The sequence below is a fragment of the Mchenga conophoros genome, linkage group LG17 (assembly GCF_057382185.1).
Source record: "Mchenga conophoros isolate Kocher_MC1m ecotype Shallow Benthic linkage group LG17, M_conophoros_male_GT1.1, whole genome shotgun sequence".
Classification (NCBI taxonomy): domain Eukaryota; kingdom Metazoa; phylum Chordata; class Actinopteri; order Cichliformes; family Cichlidae; genus Mchenga; species Mchenga conophoros.
The window spans coordinates 6672592-6686697 of record NC_140542.1 but is presented as its reverse complement, the minus strand read 5'-3'; the positions used below and the strand labels follow the sequence as shown (position 1 = coordinate 6686697).

At 39.4% G+C, this 14106-nt stretch overlaps 3 protein-coding genes across 3 annotated transcripts; all 3 read right to left on the bottom strand.

The window, feature by feature from the left end:
* Positions 1–284: 284 nt before the first annotated feature.
* On the bottom strand, positions 285–2232 carry LOC146554987 (uncharacterized). The gene has a single exon (XM_085252038.1). The coding sequence runs from the start codon at positions 2027–2029 to the stop codon at positions 1097–1099; it is 933 nt and encodes a 310-aa protein (XP_085108164.1). The 5' UTR covers positions 2030–2232; the 3' UTR covers positions 285–1096.
* Positions 2233–3512: 1280 nt separating this feature from the next.
* LOC146554986 (uncharacterized) lies at positions 3513–9572 on the bottom strand. The gene is made up of 2 exons (XM_085251161.1): positions 8897–9572; positions 3513–5795 (listed from the first exon to the last, which is right to left on the bottom strand). The coding sequence occupies exon 2, from the start codon at positions 5478–5480 to the stop codon at positions 3969–3971; it is 1512 nt and encodes a 503-aa protein (XP_085107287.1). The 5' UTR covers positions 5481–5795; positions 8897–9572; the 3' UTR covers positions 3513–3968.
* Positions 9573–9658: 86 nt separating this feature from the next.
* LOC146554985 (uncharacterized) lies at positions 9659–11592 on the bottom strand. Its single transcript, XM_085251162.1, has one exon. It carries the CDS (start codon positions 11403–11405, stop codon positions 10473–10475), a length of 933 nt encoding a protein of 310 aa, XP_085107288.1. The 5' UTR covers positions 11406–11592; the 3' UTR covers positions 9659–10472.
* Between the last annotated feature and the right edge of the window lie 2514 nt (positions 11593–14106).

Sequence of the window (14106 nt, the reverse complement as noted above, 5' to 3'; positions counted from 1 at the left end):
AATATAAGAGAAAGAGAGAACTTTAAGAAATTAATATAGCCACTAAGGTGACCGTCAAAACGATGAAAAATACTGCTGTAAACAGTTTATTTTACGACATCGCGAAACAAACGATAGCGTAATAGGAAACGATAGACATTTTTATATCGTCATTTGATATATATCGTTATATCGAACAGCCCTAACATACACTCTTATATTTGTACATATATTTATTCTTATAATTCTCAGATTTACCCATTCGTATATTTTGCTTGTTCTTATGTTATTGTATTTTGCACACCTCTGTTGCACACACATAAGAATTTCGCTCACATGTGCTGTACCAGTGTACCTGCACATGTTATGTGATACGGGAAATCTCCAATTTTTTTTAATTTTGTTTTTTTTGAGATTAAATAATATACCATTGTAAAGACGACACAAGAGTTCCAGAGGCTCTTCTGGGAGCCAGAGTCGACCAGAAAAGGTTTCCCCGAGCTTGAGTCCTCTATGAAGAGCAGCCTTTCCTTATCAGCAGCGGTCACAGCCGCTACAGAGCGCTGGCAGGCTTGTTTCCCTGGGCCTTAAAACTGCAAAGGCGGCACGGTGCTGTCACGCTGATGGTAAAAACACAGGCCTTTACCACAGTGCCGCTGTGCCACTTTATTTTTTAACAAAACACTACGCTTTATGTATAAAGAACTGCCTATTCTACTACTTATTGAAGAAAAGAATCCACAAAAGATTAGTTTTACTTTCTTTTATTTGTTCCAGATAAATTATAAATTATTTTTTAAAAAGCAATGAAATGCATCAGATGTCTCCCATGCTTTCTTTTCTGCTGTAATTTTTTTTTTTGAACATAAATTGGTCTATTGAAAATAAAATGTAGTAAGAAACACTACATTTTTTCAATAGGCCAATTTATGTTTAAGAAAACCCCAACAAACAATCAAATGATCCCATCTGAGCAAGCACTGGGCGACGGTGGGAAGGAAAAACTCCTTTGTCTTAAAAAGAAGAAACCTTCGACAGAACCAGGCTCAGATGGTGCGGCTTCTGTCAAGACCGGTTGGGGGTTAGGTAGTTAAAAAACTACTCTAACGGTACAGCACTACAGCTTTTTGGTGGAAATGGGTGGAAGGATGGGTGTTACACCTCGTTTCATTGGAGGTCTTACAGGTGGTCGGGGTGTAGATTCAGCTTTTTTACAAATAGGTGGCAGAGGGACAGGACTAGGTTGTGGAATTATAACTGATTGGGTGGGAATCGGTTGCTTTCCACTTCTGGATATAGGTGGAACACACATCCTACGAAAAGGTGGTAGGTTGTCGGTCGAGAAAGTTTCCTTTTTCGTTGGTTGTGTGACTTGAGGAGCGGGTGTCAACTTTGTGTTTTTCGGTCTAATGGGTGGCAGTGGAGTCCGCTGTAACTGTTGTTCGTCAGATGCATCTTCCCTGCCTACGTAAATGTATTTATGTTCCTCAAAAAGGGCAATGTCTTTTTCAACTTGACTCATTGCCTCTTCAAGAAACATTTTGTAATTGTATTTTTTGTGCTGTGAAGGGGAGATAGTAAAAGGGAGGGATTGATATTCAAAGTTTAGCTCATTAAACCTCCTCTTTAGGCCCTGGAGAATGTTTTGTTTCTCCTGTTCGGCCAGTGGTTTAACTGTTTCCTGTTGTTTTGTTAACCAGGCATCATTGTCCTGCTTAGCCTTTTCTTTCTCTGCCTTTCTTCTACGCAGGTAGCCTGGAACGATTCCGTAATCGTTTTTCTGTAAATAAAAGGGGACAAGTCCAGATTTCTCAAGGAGCTGCTTGTCCCCTTTGCGTGTATCCACACAAGCAGGTTGAGCCATGACTTTCTTCATGCCTGTGTGTTCTGGTTTTTTCCTGAATGTGTGTTCAGGTTTTTCGCCTTCTGGCCTCTGTGGGCACATTTCGCGATGAGATGGGGCCTTAACTGTTCTTGGCACCATGGTCCTGTGTTCATTTTTATATTTATTTTCTAATACAATTGCTTCCCTGTATTTAGAAATATACATTTTAGGTTTGGGTGGAGGAAGAGTACTCTACTTTGGGAGAAGGTTATAAGCGCTTTCATCTGAAAACACAATTCAATCGCTAGCTTAAAATCACCTGCAAGGGAATTCTACAACTGTGTGTCGAGGCACCCCTATTTATAGATTTTTATGGCCTGGCATGTGACATCATGGTGGCCTGGCATGTGACATCATGGTGGCCTGGCATGTGACATCATGGTAGCCTGTCTTTGTTCTGTCATTTAAGCCCCACCCCCCTGGTTACTGTTGCTATTGTAACTATTATATTATGAATGCTGGTAGCTAGCATTCCACACACACACATACACTTTTTGCCAAGGTTCCAGCTGCAGTCACCAAGACATGTAAATGTATTTAGTAACCCTCTGGGGTCCAGAGTATAATTGGCCGTTTTTGACTACTTTTGATTTTACCTCTATATTTCACCTTTAAAAAAATCTTCTTCTTTTTTTTTTTTTTTGGCACAACCTCAAATATCTGAAATTTGAGTTAATTTTTCATTTATACTATATTTGCACAATAGATCTAAATTCAGACAAAAAAAAATTCAAAATCCGAGTAGAAAATACTTGTCATTTTTACTGTAAAAGCCACAAACATGTTTAAGGAATTGTTTTCATAACTTGAAATGCGAATAGAAGTTGTACATTTGTAAAAATTATGCACAAGTTTTGCAAACAACTTTATGTTCAGTATAATATATGCAGGTTTTCTTCCTGAATACTATCGTTGTTTATATTTACTGCGGGAAGAAACGGTTTTTATAAGGAAAAACACTAGAAAGCACTCAGTCCCCCTCCCAACTCCCCCAGCCTTTCCTATTGGTGAAAAAATATACCATGTGGACCAATCAAAAAATGATAGGGCAACATAGCATTTAGTTGTTTACGAAGGCGGGCAGGTGTATACATATAGTTTGAGTCTGACGGCTCTTTGTTTGCTTCTCATCTGTAAACTCTGCATACTCTCTTATGTGATTCAGTTTGTTTTGAAAAGTCTCAACAGGATCTTGAGCTTTATTGTGAAAGGTTTACGTGGAAAACAAACAAGCGTACAGCGGAACCACGCGATGGTTTTACCGTCATTGTTGCTAACGAAAACACGTAAAAACAGGCACTTGCCCGCCCATAGTGTGGTTATATTAAATATAAGAGAAAGAGAGAACTTTAAGAAATTAATATAGCCACTAAGGTGACCGTCAAAACGATGAAAAATACTGCTGTAAACAGTTTATTTTACGACATCGCGAAACAAACGATAGCGTAATAGGAAACGATAGACATTTTTATATCTTCATTTGATATATATCGTTATATCGAACAGCCCTAACATACACTCTTATATTTGTACATGTTAAAGATATTCTATTATCAAAGTACTCAGATGCAATGAAATATCACTCAGACACTTAGAGCAGTTTTAAACGTGCACGGGTGAGATACTCAGGGAGAGACTCACACACCTCCTTGGTGCAGTCTGGCTTTATTTATACACATCATGAAGCATACAAAAAAGGAAATATCATCCTTATCTTGTCAAGAAAACAGGTGTGGTTTATCAAAAAACTTCGTGTTCTCTACAAGGTTGTTTCTTACTCGTGGGTGGCGGTTTCCTGCTAGTGTGAAGGCAAACAGTGACAATGTGAAGGCAAAGACTGATAATGTGAAGGCAAGCAGTTTCCGTTATAAAGTAGGGAGCCAGCAATTAAAATATGCAGCTGGTTGAGTACAGAACAGAAATATAAACACTCTTAGCTGATTATTATATGAATAATAAAATCTTTAAGAGCAAAAATACTCTGACATTCCCTCCTGTTGTTTAGATTTCTCACATGACAGTACTGTTATTTTTGTCAGTTCATAACCTCTTGTCTAAACATTTTCGGTTTGAACGTCATAAAACAGTCCTGTGTTCAATTAAACTAAACATTACTGTATGGATCATCTTTCAAAATTTCTTCCATTTGAGACATCATCACATAAGCATTGATAGAAGTTGTCACCATGTTTGATACCATTTTCTTCAGACAGGGTACTACACATGTTGTGAAAACACATAACAGTAAAAGCAAAAATGCTATTCCAACAAGTCCTTTAATCAGTAGGGACTTCCATGAACCACCTAGTAACCATGTCAACCAATCATCACTGCTTGTGACATAGTCTTGTTGTTCAGCATCTTTAATCTTTCTCAAGGTGTTCAAAGCGTCGGTCATGTTTTGTGAGTGTATTTTGTCTGGGATGTATGTACAACATGTAGTGTCAAACAATACACACAAACCTCCTTTTTCAGCTAGAATCATGTCTAGTGCGACTCTGTGTTGCATCACTACAATGCGTATTGCGTCGATTTCTTCATTTTGCGCTTTGTTGATTTTCATTGAAGCATTTAGGAACAGTCCAAATCGATAGTCAAGTGTCTCGATCCTCAGCATGTTTTTCCCAACTCCTACCCAAGGGAACAAGGAGTGGAGGACTTTCTGACCATCAGTCCATAGTTTGAAGTTCTTGGGCACATCTGATCCATAGATTGAGTCATGTGGCATTACTTCAGTGACTTCAGCAACTTCACGTTTTGCTCTTGACGTGTGTGTCTCTGCTGTGATCTTGAAGGTGTGGTCTGAAATTAGTACTGGTGCACATAGACCGGTGGAGTTCGGTGGGAGCATGAAGTAGGTTTTAGGCCCGCAGGCCCAAGCGACTCCCTGGACCCAGAAAGTTCCATTTTTGAAGGTGTGTATTCCTTTGGATTGGGTCAGGTCAAGTGTCTGTGTGCAGTTGCGGTTTCGTCCAAGTTTCCTGTTTCCATCGGAGAAGTTGAAACACATTGGGTGCTGTATGTCCGGCGGCAAAACTATGGCGAATGATTTGTTTTTTGTGTTGTTGGCTTTGACGTTTACCCAATGTTTTTCGTTGCAGGTGTAGTTCCAGTTCGTCAGATTGTAGGCACAAGGGGTTGTCTGTTCAATTAGGATACGTCGTTGTGAAAGTGGTTTCGTGACACGTTTGACGTCTGTGTCACTACACCATGGAATTAGGTCTTCTTTCTTTGTGCTTTGACCTTTTAGGGTCAGTCCTGTTGCCATCAAATCTCTGCGTGTGCAATTGCCAGTTGTTGCTTTGTTGAACACACACATCGCTTCGTCAAGTTCAGGTGCCTTTCCATATATTGTTGCGTGTACGGCTGTTGTTGGCATATGTGAACATACATAGCATTCCGTGCTGTTGTCGGTGCGTGTTCTATCATACACATATCTATACCACGCGTTGTTCATCCATGGGTGGTTATGGTCTTGGTTCAGGTCACGCAGATGCGAATTATCATGTGTCCATCTTTTTTGCAGGTGGTGTTGTTTATTTCCTCTCATCTGGGTGAGTGTTAGTAGGCTCACTAGGAGCGCAATGCTGGCCACTAGGAGGACAAGTGTCTTCATGATGACCAGGCACACCTAGACTTCTGGTGAGTAGACTATTGGCGAGAAGTAAAAAAGGGCGGGATATACCCAATCAGCCCTTCCCTTCACCAATAGATCACCTAGAAGCCAGGGGAGCCGGCGTCTAAGCGTCTGGATTGTCACTCACTTTTTTACAGTGGCTTTGGTGGATCCAAGATGGTCTTTCTGCTATTTTGCAGGCGGTGGGTGTGGTAAGTAGGACTTGGTATGGGCCCTCCCACCTTGGTGAACTCCAATTCTTTCTCTGGAGTACTTTGATCAGGATCCAATCACCTGGTTGTAACCTGCAAGACACTGGAGAGAAATCACTCGGCAGTTGGTTGTTTAACACAATCTCTTTATTTTCAAACAGTTTAGTCATCCATTCTGCTAGGGTAGTTTCCCTTATTGATTTATTAATAGGTTCACTGGTAATTGGCAATGGAAACGCTCTCCCGTGGATGATTTCAAAAGGTGTAAGTTTCTGAGAACCTTGTGTTATTCTCATCCACATCTTTACTAGGCCTAGACATTCAGGCCATGGTCTTCCTGTTTCTTCCATGCATTTTCTTAATCTCTGTTTTATTGTGCCGTTAGTTCTTTCCACTAATCCTGCGCTTTGTGGGTGATATGCACAGTGATGTTTGATGCTAAATCCTAGAGCTTCAGAGACTTTGCTGATGATGTCATTAACAAAATGTGTTCCATTGTCTGACCTTATCAGACTGGGAATGCCATATGTGGGGATGAAGTGATTGCATAAACACTTTGCCACTGATATTGCATCTGCTCTTTTTTACTGGATAGATTTCTGGCCATTTTGAAAATACATCTATAATTACTAGAGCATATCTTGATGCTTGGCATTCGTTAAGTTCAATAAAATCCATGTGGGTTTCCTTGTGAGTTGTGTTGTTTTTTTTGTTTTTTGTTTTTTGACAGAATAGGCATGTTCTTACGAATTATTCGCTAAAGTTTCAAAATTTATAGTGTGTATTGCATTGTTTATCTATACTATATCTCCCTCCTGTTGACACAGGTGTTTACCTCATGTGTCACTACAACCGCTGTCCTGTGTAATGACTCTGTTAATATAGGTTTTCCATCACAGACCATTAAGTCATCTTTCAGTTTACTCCACATTTCAGCCACTTGTTTTGTTCAGTGATTGTTGCAGCTTGTTGTTCGGTTTTTAGTACATCAAGTGGTATTTGTAGGCAGTAGTTGGTTTCTAGTAGCTCTGCCGATTGTTTGCAGCCTGTTTTGCTGCTTGTTCTGCAAAATTATTTCCTTTTGTGACAATATAATTGTCTTTTTGATGTGCTCCACATGTGCACAGTGCCAATTGTTTTGGCAAGGTGATCACTTCCAGCAAGATTTTTTTTTCTTCTCTATAGATGGAACATTACATTCTCACTTGAGGCATTTTTAGATAATTTCTAGTTTTTCAAAGAATTCACACATCTCACACATCTTACATATTTTAAACAAGTATTGTCACGAATTTGTTTCCAAATCAACAAAATAAAATAATCAAACAAAACCGAAAACATACATGAGTCAGGACCCAAAAAGAAAAATGCTGCTACTGAAACAGAGCAGACATGTGAGGGAAAACTGAGCTCACAGACAGCTGCATGTGTTGGCTTTTATGCAGCTTCTGCTCTAAAAACAAATAAATAAAAAATAAAAGAAAATGTGTAACATGCTCATCAACTTAGCGGTGTCCACATATTTAATTCAGCTTCACAATCCTGTAACTTTAGCTGTTGTCTACAGGGTTTGGCTTATTAGTTGTTACTATAGATGTGCTCTATATCTCAGTAATATTTTATCCAGGTTTTCAAGCATGTCAAGTGCCTCTATGCACCTAAGTAGTTTAGATATTTCCTTTATTTTCTTCATCTCCTATGTCATTATACTGAGTTTGAGCAAACCTTAAGCTTGATGCAGACTACTTCATAACAATTGTCCATCTCACATCATACTGACTAGGTTACTTCTTATTATTATCATCTTTTTCTTTCCATATAATAACAACAGTATATTACAACATTTTATCAGTGTATATAAAAGTGTATATTACTATACTACTACTGAGCCAATTTAATAGTTGGGATCATCTTACTCAGCAAACAGATAACTTAGAATTCATCCAATCTGTACAAATTTGCTTCTTCTCTGAACAGGTTTGTGCCTACTTTTTAGACTGGTCTTCTGTTTGCCTCATCTCAGATCCAACCTTCGGTCACTTTCATTCTTTCTGTTGCATGTCTAACCAAGCAATTTATTATTATATATTTTATATTTTATTTTGTGTCCATCAAGGGCTTCGGGTGATCTGCAGCTTCACCTTTTCCCAAGCTGGAGACATTTACCTTTTCACACACTTTCCTTGGCTGACCAATGACACAGCCTTAATGTACCTTATGCATCTCTCTATTTTATTTAAAAGGTTTTCGTGTGAATTATTTCCTTTTATTTATTTTATACATTCTGGGCATGAACGTCTTGCCAACTATGTTTCATTGTTAATATAAGTTTACAGGTTGTTATCCTTCCTATTATTAGTTTCAATACATTAAAAATAAGTTCTAATGTAATTTTGTCTTTATTTATTTTATTTTTGTACTTCTTATATTTATATCTATTCGTTGAGGTCTGTTTCCAACCTTTTTAAACTACTTTGATCTCTAGTTTTCACTTAATAAGGGTTTTATCAGTCACTGCAGTTTGTCCGGCGCCTGGACATTTTTCTCTAGCCACTGCTCGTCAGCAGTGAGTTTTGTTGATTTATTACCCATTTTTCTTTTTCCTCTTGTTATTATTATTTATTTATTTATAAATATATTTGCGTTTACACACACACATACACACCCGTGGTGCTTTCTCTGGCACGAGGAATGGGAGAGGCTATTGACACGGCCTTCTACTTTCAAGCTAGCCTTGAAAGCGGTGTCAATTTTATGTGATGAAACACAACCTTTTCCCGTTCCACCAGAACTCGAGCAACCAACGGTAAACAATTCGGTGGAGTAGTTCAGCCTCCTTAATGTGCTGTAAAATCAACTTACTCCACCAACAAAACAGTAAAACAACAGATTATACGCGTAATGAGTTTTTTATTCTGGGCAACACTGTGTCTTTCTACATTGCTCCAAGCCCTCTTTCAGGCGAGCTGCTTCGTAACCTCTACGAGTCCTTTTTCAGACGAGAATGTTACTATCCTGTCGTATTTTGACATTAAACTTGCTCCAAGCCCTCTTTCAGGCGAGCTGTAACCTCTACCAGTCCTTTTTCAGACGAAAATGTTACTTAATTAATCTGTCATACATTGACGGGAAACTATTTAATGTATAGACCACAGGTTGCCTCAGTCGTTTTGCGCAAGATGTGAGTGAGTGCTAAATATTCACCTGAGTTATTGTGTGGTTGCTTTGGTTTCCTTCATCAACCCCTGAAGTCGTGGACCTCTTATAAGAACGCTGGCCAGAACCCGAACGTCACGTCTCTGGACTTTATCCTCTGCCTGGAGAGGAGTCGACAGCGTGGGCTTCTCACGACGTCAGGACTTGACGAAGGTCTCCTATTGGAGCACTGAAAAAAATATCAATGTCCACTCCGGCTCGAAGGACCAATTAAATGTTAAAGATATTCTATTATCAAAGTACTCAGATGCAATGAAATATCACTCAGACACTTAGAGCAGTTTTAAACGTGCACGGGTGAGAGACTCAGGGAGAGACTCACACACCTCCTTGGTGCAGTCTGGCTTTATTTATACACATCATGAAGCATACAAAAAAGGAAATATCATCCTTATCTTGTCAAGAAAACAGGTGTGGTTTATCAAAAAACTTCGTGTTCTCTACAAGGTTGTTTCTTACTCGTGGGTGGCGGTTTCCTGCTAGTGTGAAGGCAAACAGTGACAATGTGAAGGCAAAGACTGATAATGTGAAGGCAAGCAGTTTCCGTTATAAAGTAGGGAGCCAGCAATTAAAATATGCAGCTGGTTGAGTACAGAACAGAAATATAAACACTCTTAGCTGATTATTATATGAATAATAAAATCTTTAAGAGCAAAAATACTCTGACAGTACATATATTTATTCTTATAATTCTCAGATTTACCCATTCGTATATTTTGCTTGTTCTTATGTTATTGTATTTTGCACACCTCTGTTGCACACACATAAGAATTTCGCTCACATGTGCTGTACCAGTGTACCTGCACATGTTATGTGATACGGGAAATCTCCAATTTTTTTTAATTTTGTTTTTTTTGAGATTAAATAATATACCATTGTAAAGACGACACAAGAGTTCCAGAGGCTCTTCTGGGAGCCAGAGTCGACCAGAAAAGGTTTCCCCGAGCTTGAGTCCTCTATGAAGAGCAGCCTTTCCTTATCGGCAGCGGTCACAGCCGCTACAGAGCGCTGGCAGGCTTGTTTCCCTGGGCCTTAAAACTGCAAAGGCGGCACGGTGCTGTCACGCTGATGGTAAAAACACAGGCCTTTACCACAGTGCCGCTGTGCCACTTTATTTTTTAACAAAACACTACGCTTTATGTATAAAGAACTGCCTATTCTACTACTTATTGAAGAAAAGAATCCACAAAAGATTAGTTTTACTTTCTTTTATTTGTTCCAGGTAAATTATAAATTATTTTTTAAAAAGCAATAAAATGCATCAGATGTCTCCCATGCTTTCTTTTCTGCTGTAATTTTTTTTTTTTTGAACATAAATTGGTCTATTGAAAATAAAATGTAGTAAGAAACACTACATTTTTTCAATAGGCCAATTTATGTTTAAGAAAACCCCAACAAACAATCAAATGATCCCATCTGAGCAAGCACTGGGCGACGGTGGGAAGGAAAAACTCCTTTGTCTTAAAAAGAAGAAACCTTCGACAGAACCAGGCTCAGATGGTGCGGCTTCTGTCAAGACCGGTTGGGGGTTAGGTAGTTAAAAAACTACTCTAACGGTACAGCACTACAGCTTTTTGGTGGAAATGGGTGGAAGGATGGGTGTTACACCTCGTTTCATTGGAGGTCTTACAGGTGGTCGGGGTGTAGATTCAGCTTTTTTACAAATAGGTGGCAGAGGGACAGGACTAGGTTGTGGAATTATAACTGATTGGGTGGGAATCGGTTGCTTTCCACTTCTGGATATAGGTGGAACACACATCCTACGAAAAGGTGGTAGGTTGTCGGTCGAGAAAGTTTCCTTTTTCGTTGGTTGTGTGACTTGAGGAGCGGGTGTCAACTTTGTGTTTTTCGGTCTAATGGGTGGCAGTGGAGTCCGCTGTAACTGTTGTTCGTCAGATGCATCTTCCCTGCCTACGTAAATGTATTTATGTTCCTCAAAAAGGGCAATGTCTTTTTCAACTTGACTCATTGCCTCTTCAAGAAACATTTTGTAATTGTATTTTTTGTGCTGTGAAGGGGAGATAGTAAAAGGGAGGGATTGATATTCAAAGTTTAGCTCATTAAACCTCCTCTTTAGGCCCTGGAGAATGTTTTGTTTCTCCTGTTCGGCCAGTGGTTTAACTGTTTCCTGTTGTTTTGTTAACCAGGCATCATTGTCCTGCTTAGCCTTTTCTTTCTCTGCCTTTCTTCTACGCAGGTAGCCTGGAACGATTCCGTAATCGTTTTTCTGTAAATAAAAGGGGACAAGTCCAGATTTCTCAAGGAGCTGCTTGTCCCCTTTGCGTGTATCCACACAAGCAGGTTGAGCCATGACTTTCTTCATGCCTGTGTGTTCTGGTTTTTTCCTGAATGTGTGTTCAGGTTTTTCGCCTTCTGGCCTCTGTGGGCACATTTCGCGATGAGATGGGGCCTTAACTGTTCTTGGCACCATGGTCCTGTGTTCATTTTTATATTTATTTTCTAATACAATTGCTTCCCTGTATTTAGAAATATACATTTTAGGTTTGGGTGGAGGAAGAGTACTCTACTTTGGGAGAAGGTTATAAGCGCTTTCATCTGAAAACACAATTCAATCGCTAGCTTAAAATCACCTGCAAGGGAATTCTACAACTGTGTGTCGAGGCACCCCTATTTATAGATTTTTATGGCCTGGCATGTGACATCATGGTGGCCTGGCATGTGACATCATGGTGGCCTGGCATGTGACATCATGGTAGCCTGTCTTTGTTCTGTCATTTAAGCCCCACCCCCTGGTTACTGTTGCTATTGTAACTATTATATTATGAATGCTGGTAGCTAGCATTCCACACACACACATACACTTTTTGCCAAGGTTCCAGCTGCAGTCACCAAGACATGTAAATGTATTTAGTAACCCTCTGGGGTTTATTGTATTTTGCACACCTCTGTTGCACACACATAAGAAATTCACTCACATGTGTTGTACCAGTGTACCTGCACATGTTATGTGATACGGGAAATCTCCAATTTTTTTTAATTTTGTTTTTTTTGAGATTAAATAATATTCCAAATAATACACCGATATTATTGCAACTTGTTTTTAACACACCAAGTGGCGACTGTATTAACATGTACAGGATTCTGACAAGGAGCTCAGCACGTGCAGCTTTTAACAGAAAAAGTACAACCTGAAAAAAAAGTCTGACCGTTTTGTCTGTTTCCCAGTGAAGGATGATGAAGTGTGTGTTTGGTGAGTCTCAGTTTCGTAGCCGCACAAACTATGCCTCAGCCATCCACGATGGTTTATGAGAGGCCAAATATGAAGCTTCTTTCATTCCCTCAAAACAAAAGTCAGAAAACCAGCAGTAATGTGTCAAGTCAACAATCAATGGGTGCGAATGTTCCTGAGTGCATGTTTTAACTACAGCAATAACACATCCGGGTTGTTTTTACTGAGGACATGCAGAGAATAAAGTGCATTTCTGAGTTGTAAAGTAAGTGGACACATGTGAAATGTAGCAACAAGAAAAAAGTAGCTGCAAAAATGGCATCACAATCAAATTCAGTTGTCTTTATAAATCCTACTGCTCTTTAGTTTTCCTCAGCATTCAAGTGAGTAGAGGTCAGTAGTGAAGCTGGTTGGCTGTTATTAGCAGCATGAAGGGTGTGCTCTTGTTTCCATGCTATTTGAAATCATTTGAGAGTGTATTTTTCAAATGCCTTTCCTCTCTGTGTGTTTTTGTAATTCTATTTTTCTAAAGCAGAGTGAGCTACCTAAGCATCTTTACCCATGAGCCCCAGCAATGTAAATGATGTACGAATACTAACATAGACTGTATATATAAGCTGGACTTTGCTTCCAGATTTAAAAAAGCAAGGCCAACGCAGTCTGCACTGATGGCCAACAGGGGGCGACTCCCCCAGTCCAGTCCACTTCTCACTTGATTTTTGACATCAGTGAAGCCTTATTTAATACAGGACGTTTCTCATTTTGTTAAGGATGCTGTCACTGACAATTGCTAATAAGGCAGAGAATAGTATAAGGCATGGCTACCGTATGAGTGTACAGAGTCTAATAGAATAAAATAATAAAAGTGAAAATGCTCAAGTGAAGGTTTCAACCATTGGGTGCCGTCATTGTGGCTACAGTCATCTTTTTTTATGTAGTCTATGTACTAATATAGCAGTGCACAAACCACTTGTACACAAGACTGTGAATCTTAATCAAGTTTAGGTATTTTTGTATTTGGCAAAAATTCATTATAGTGCCTTTTTTTGTCTTTTATTGGTAAGAAGAAACAAAAGTATATGTATATTTCAATGCCAGTGTACCCATAACAGGTTTACATGCATATTGATCAAGAGAGGCCTTGGCTTTGTATTTTGTCTGAATATTTTTGCACAGATGTTTTGTATTGCAAAATCATTTATTAAATGTTTGGTAAATCCCGCTGCTTCTGTTGTATGATCGATCCGTTTTAAGAATACAGACTTGTAATAGCAATGTGAATCCTCTGGGGGCCACCAAATCACCATTTCTGAGAACAGTTTTGAATGTCTTTGCCTTGTAATTGCAGTGACCACTGTTGGCCAAGTGGTGGGGCCCTTTAGCTGTTTGATTACTGTAGTCACAACTGGAAACAGTTGGAAATAATAGTCAAAGATGAAAAAATGGCTCCTGTGTAGCCTTTCCGGGTGTGTGTTTGTCTGCTTCACTTCATTTCTTTCAGACTCAAATTCAGATCTTTCACCTTGAATTGGGAAAAAAAAATAAGTGAACCAGAGTGACTGTCATCCAGCATATGAATGTCATAACAGATGTAATGTTCTACATATACAGACATACAGACTGTGTCTGCCAGTAAAGTCATACGAGCATGGAGGACATTCCAGGAGAAAGGAGGCTACTCTATGAGAACAGCACAAGATCGTTATTCCATCAGCAGGAGCAGTATCTGCCAGAGCTACAAACTGACCTCCAGCAGGCTGCTGGTGTTGATGTCTCTGACCAGATAATCAGAAACAGACTTATGAAGGCCAGACATCATCTAGTGGGCCCTTTGCTCACTGCTGGCACAGAGGAGTCTGATTAGCATTTGCCTCAGAATACCTGAATTAGCAGGTCCACATCTATTGCTTTTTACAGATGAGAGCAGGTTCACCCTGAGCACATGTGACATACATGAAAGAGCTTGGAGAAGTTGTGGAGGATGTTATGCTGCCTGTAACATTGTTCA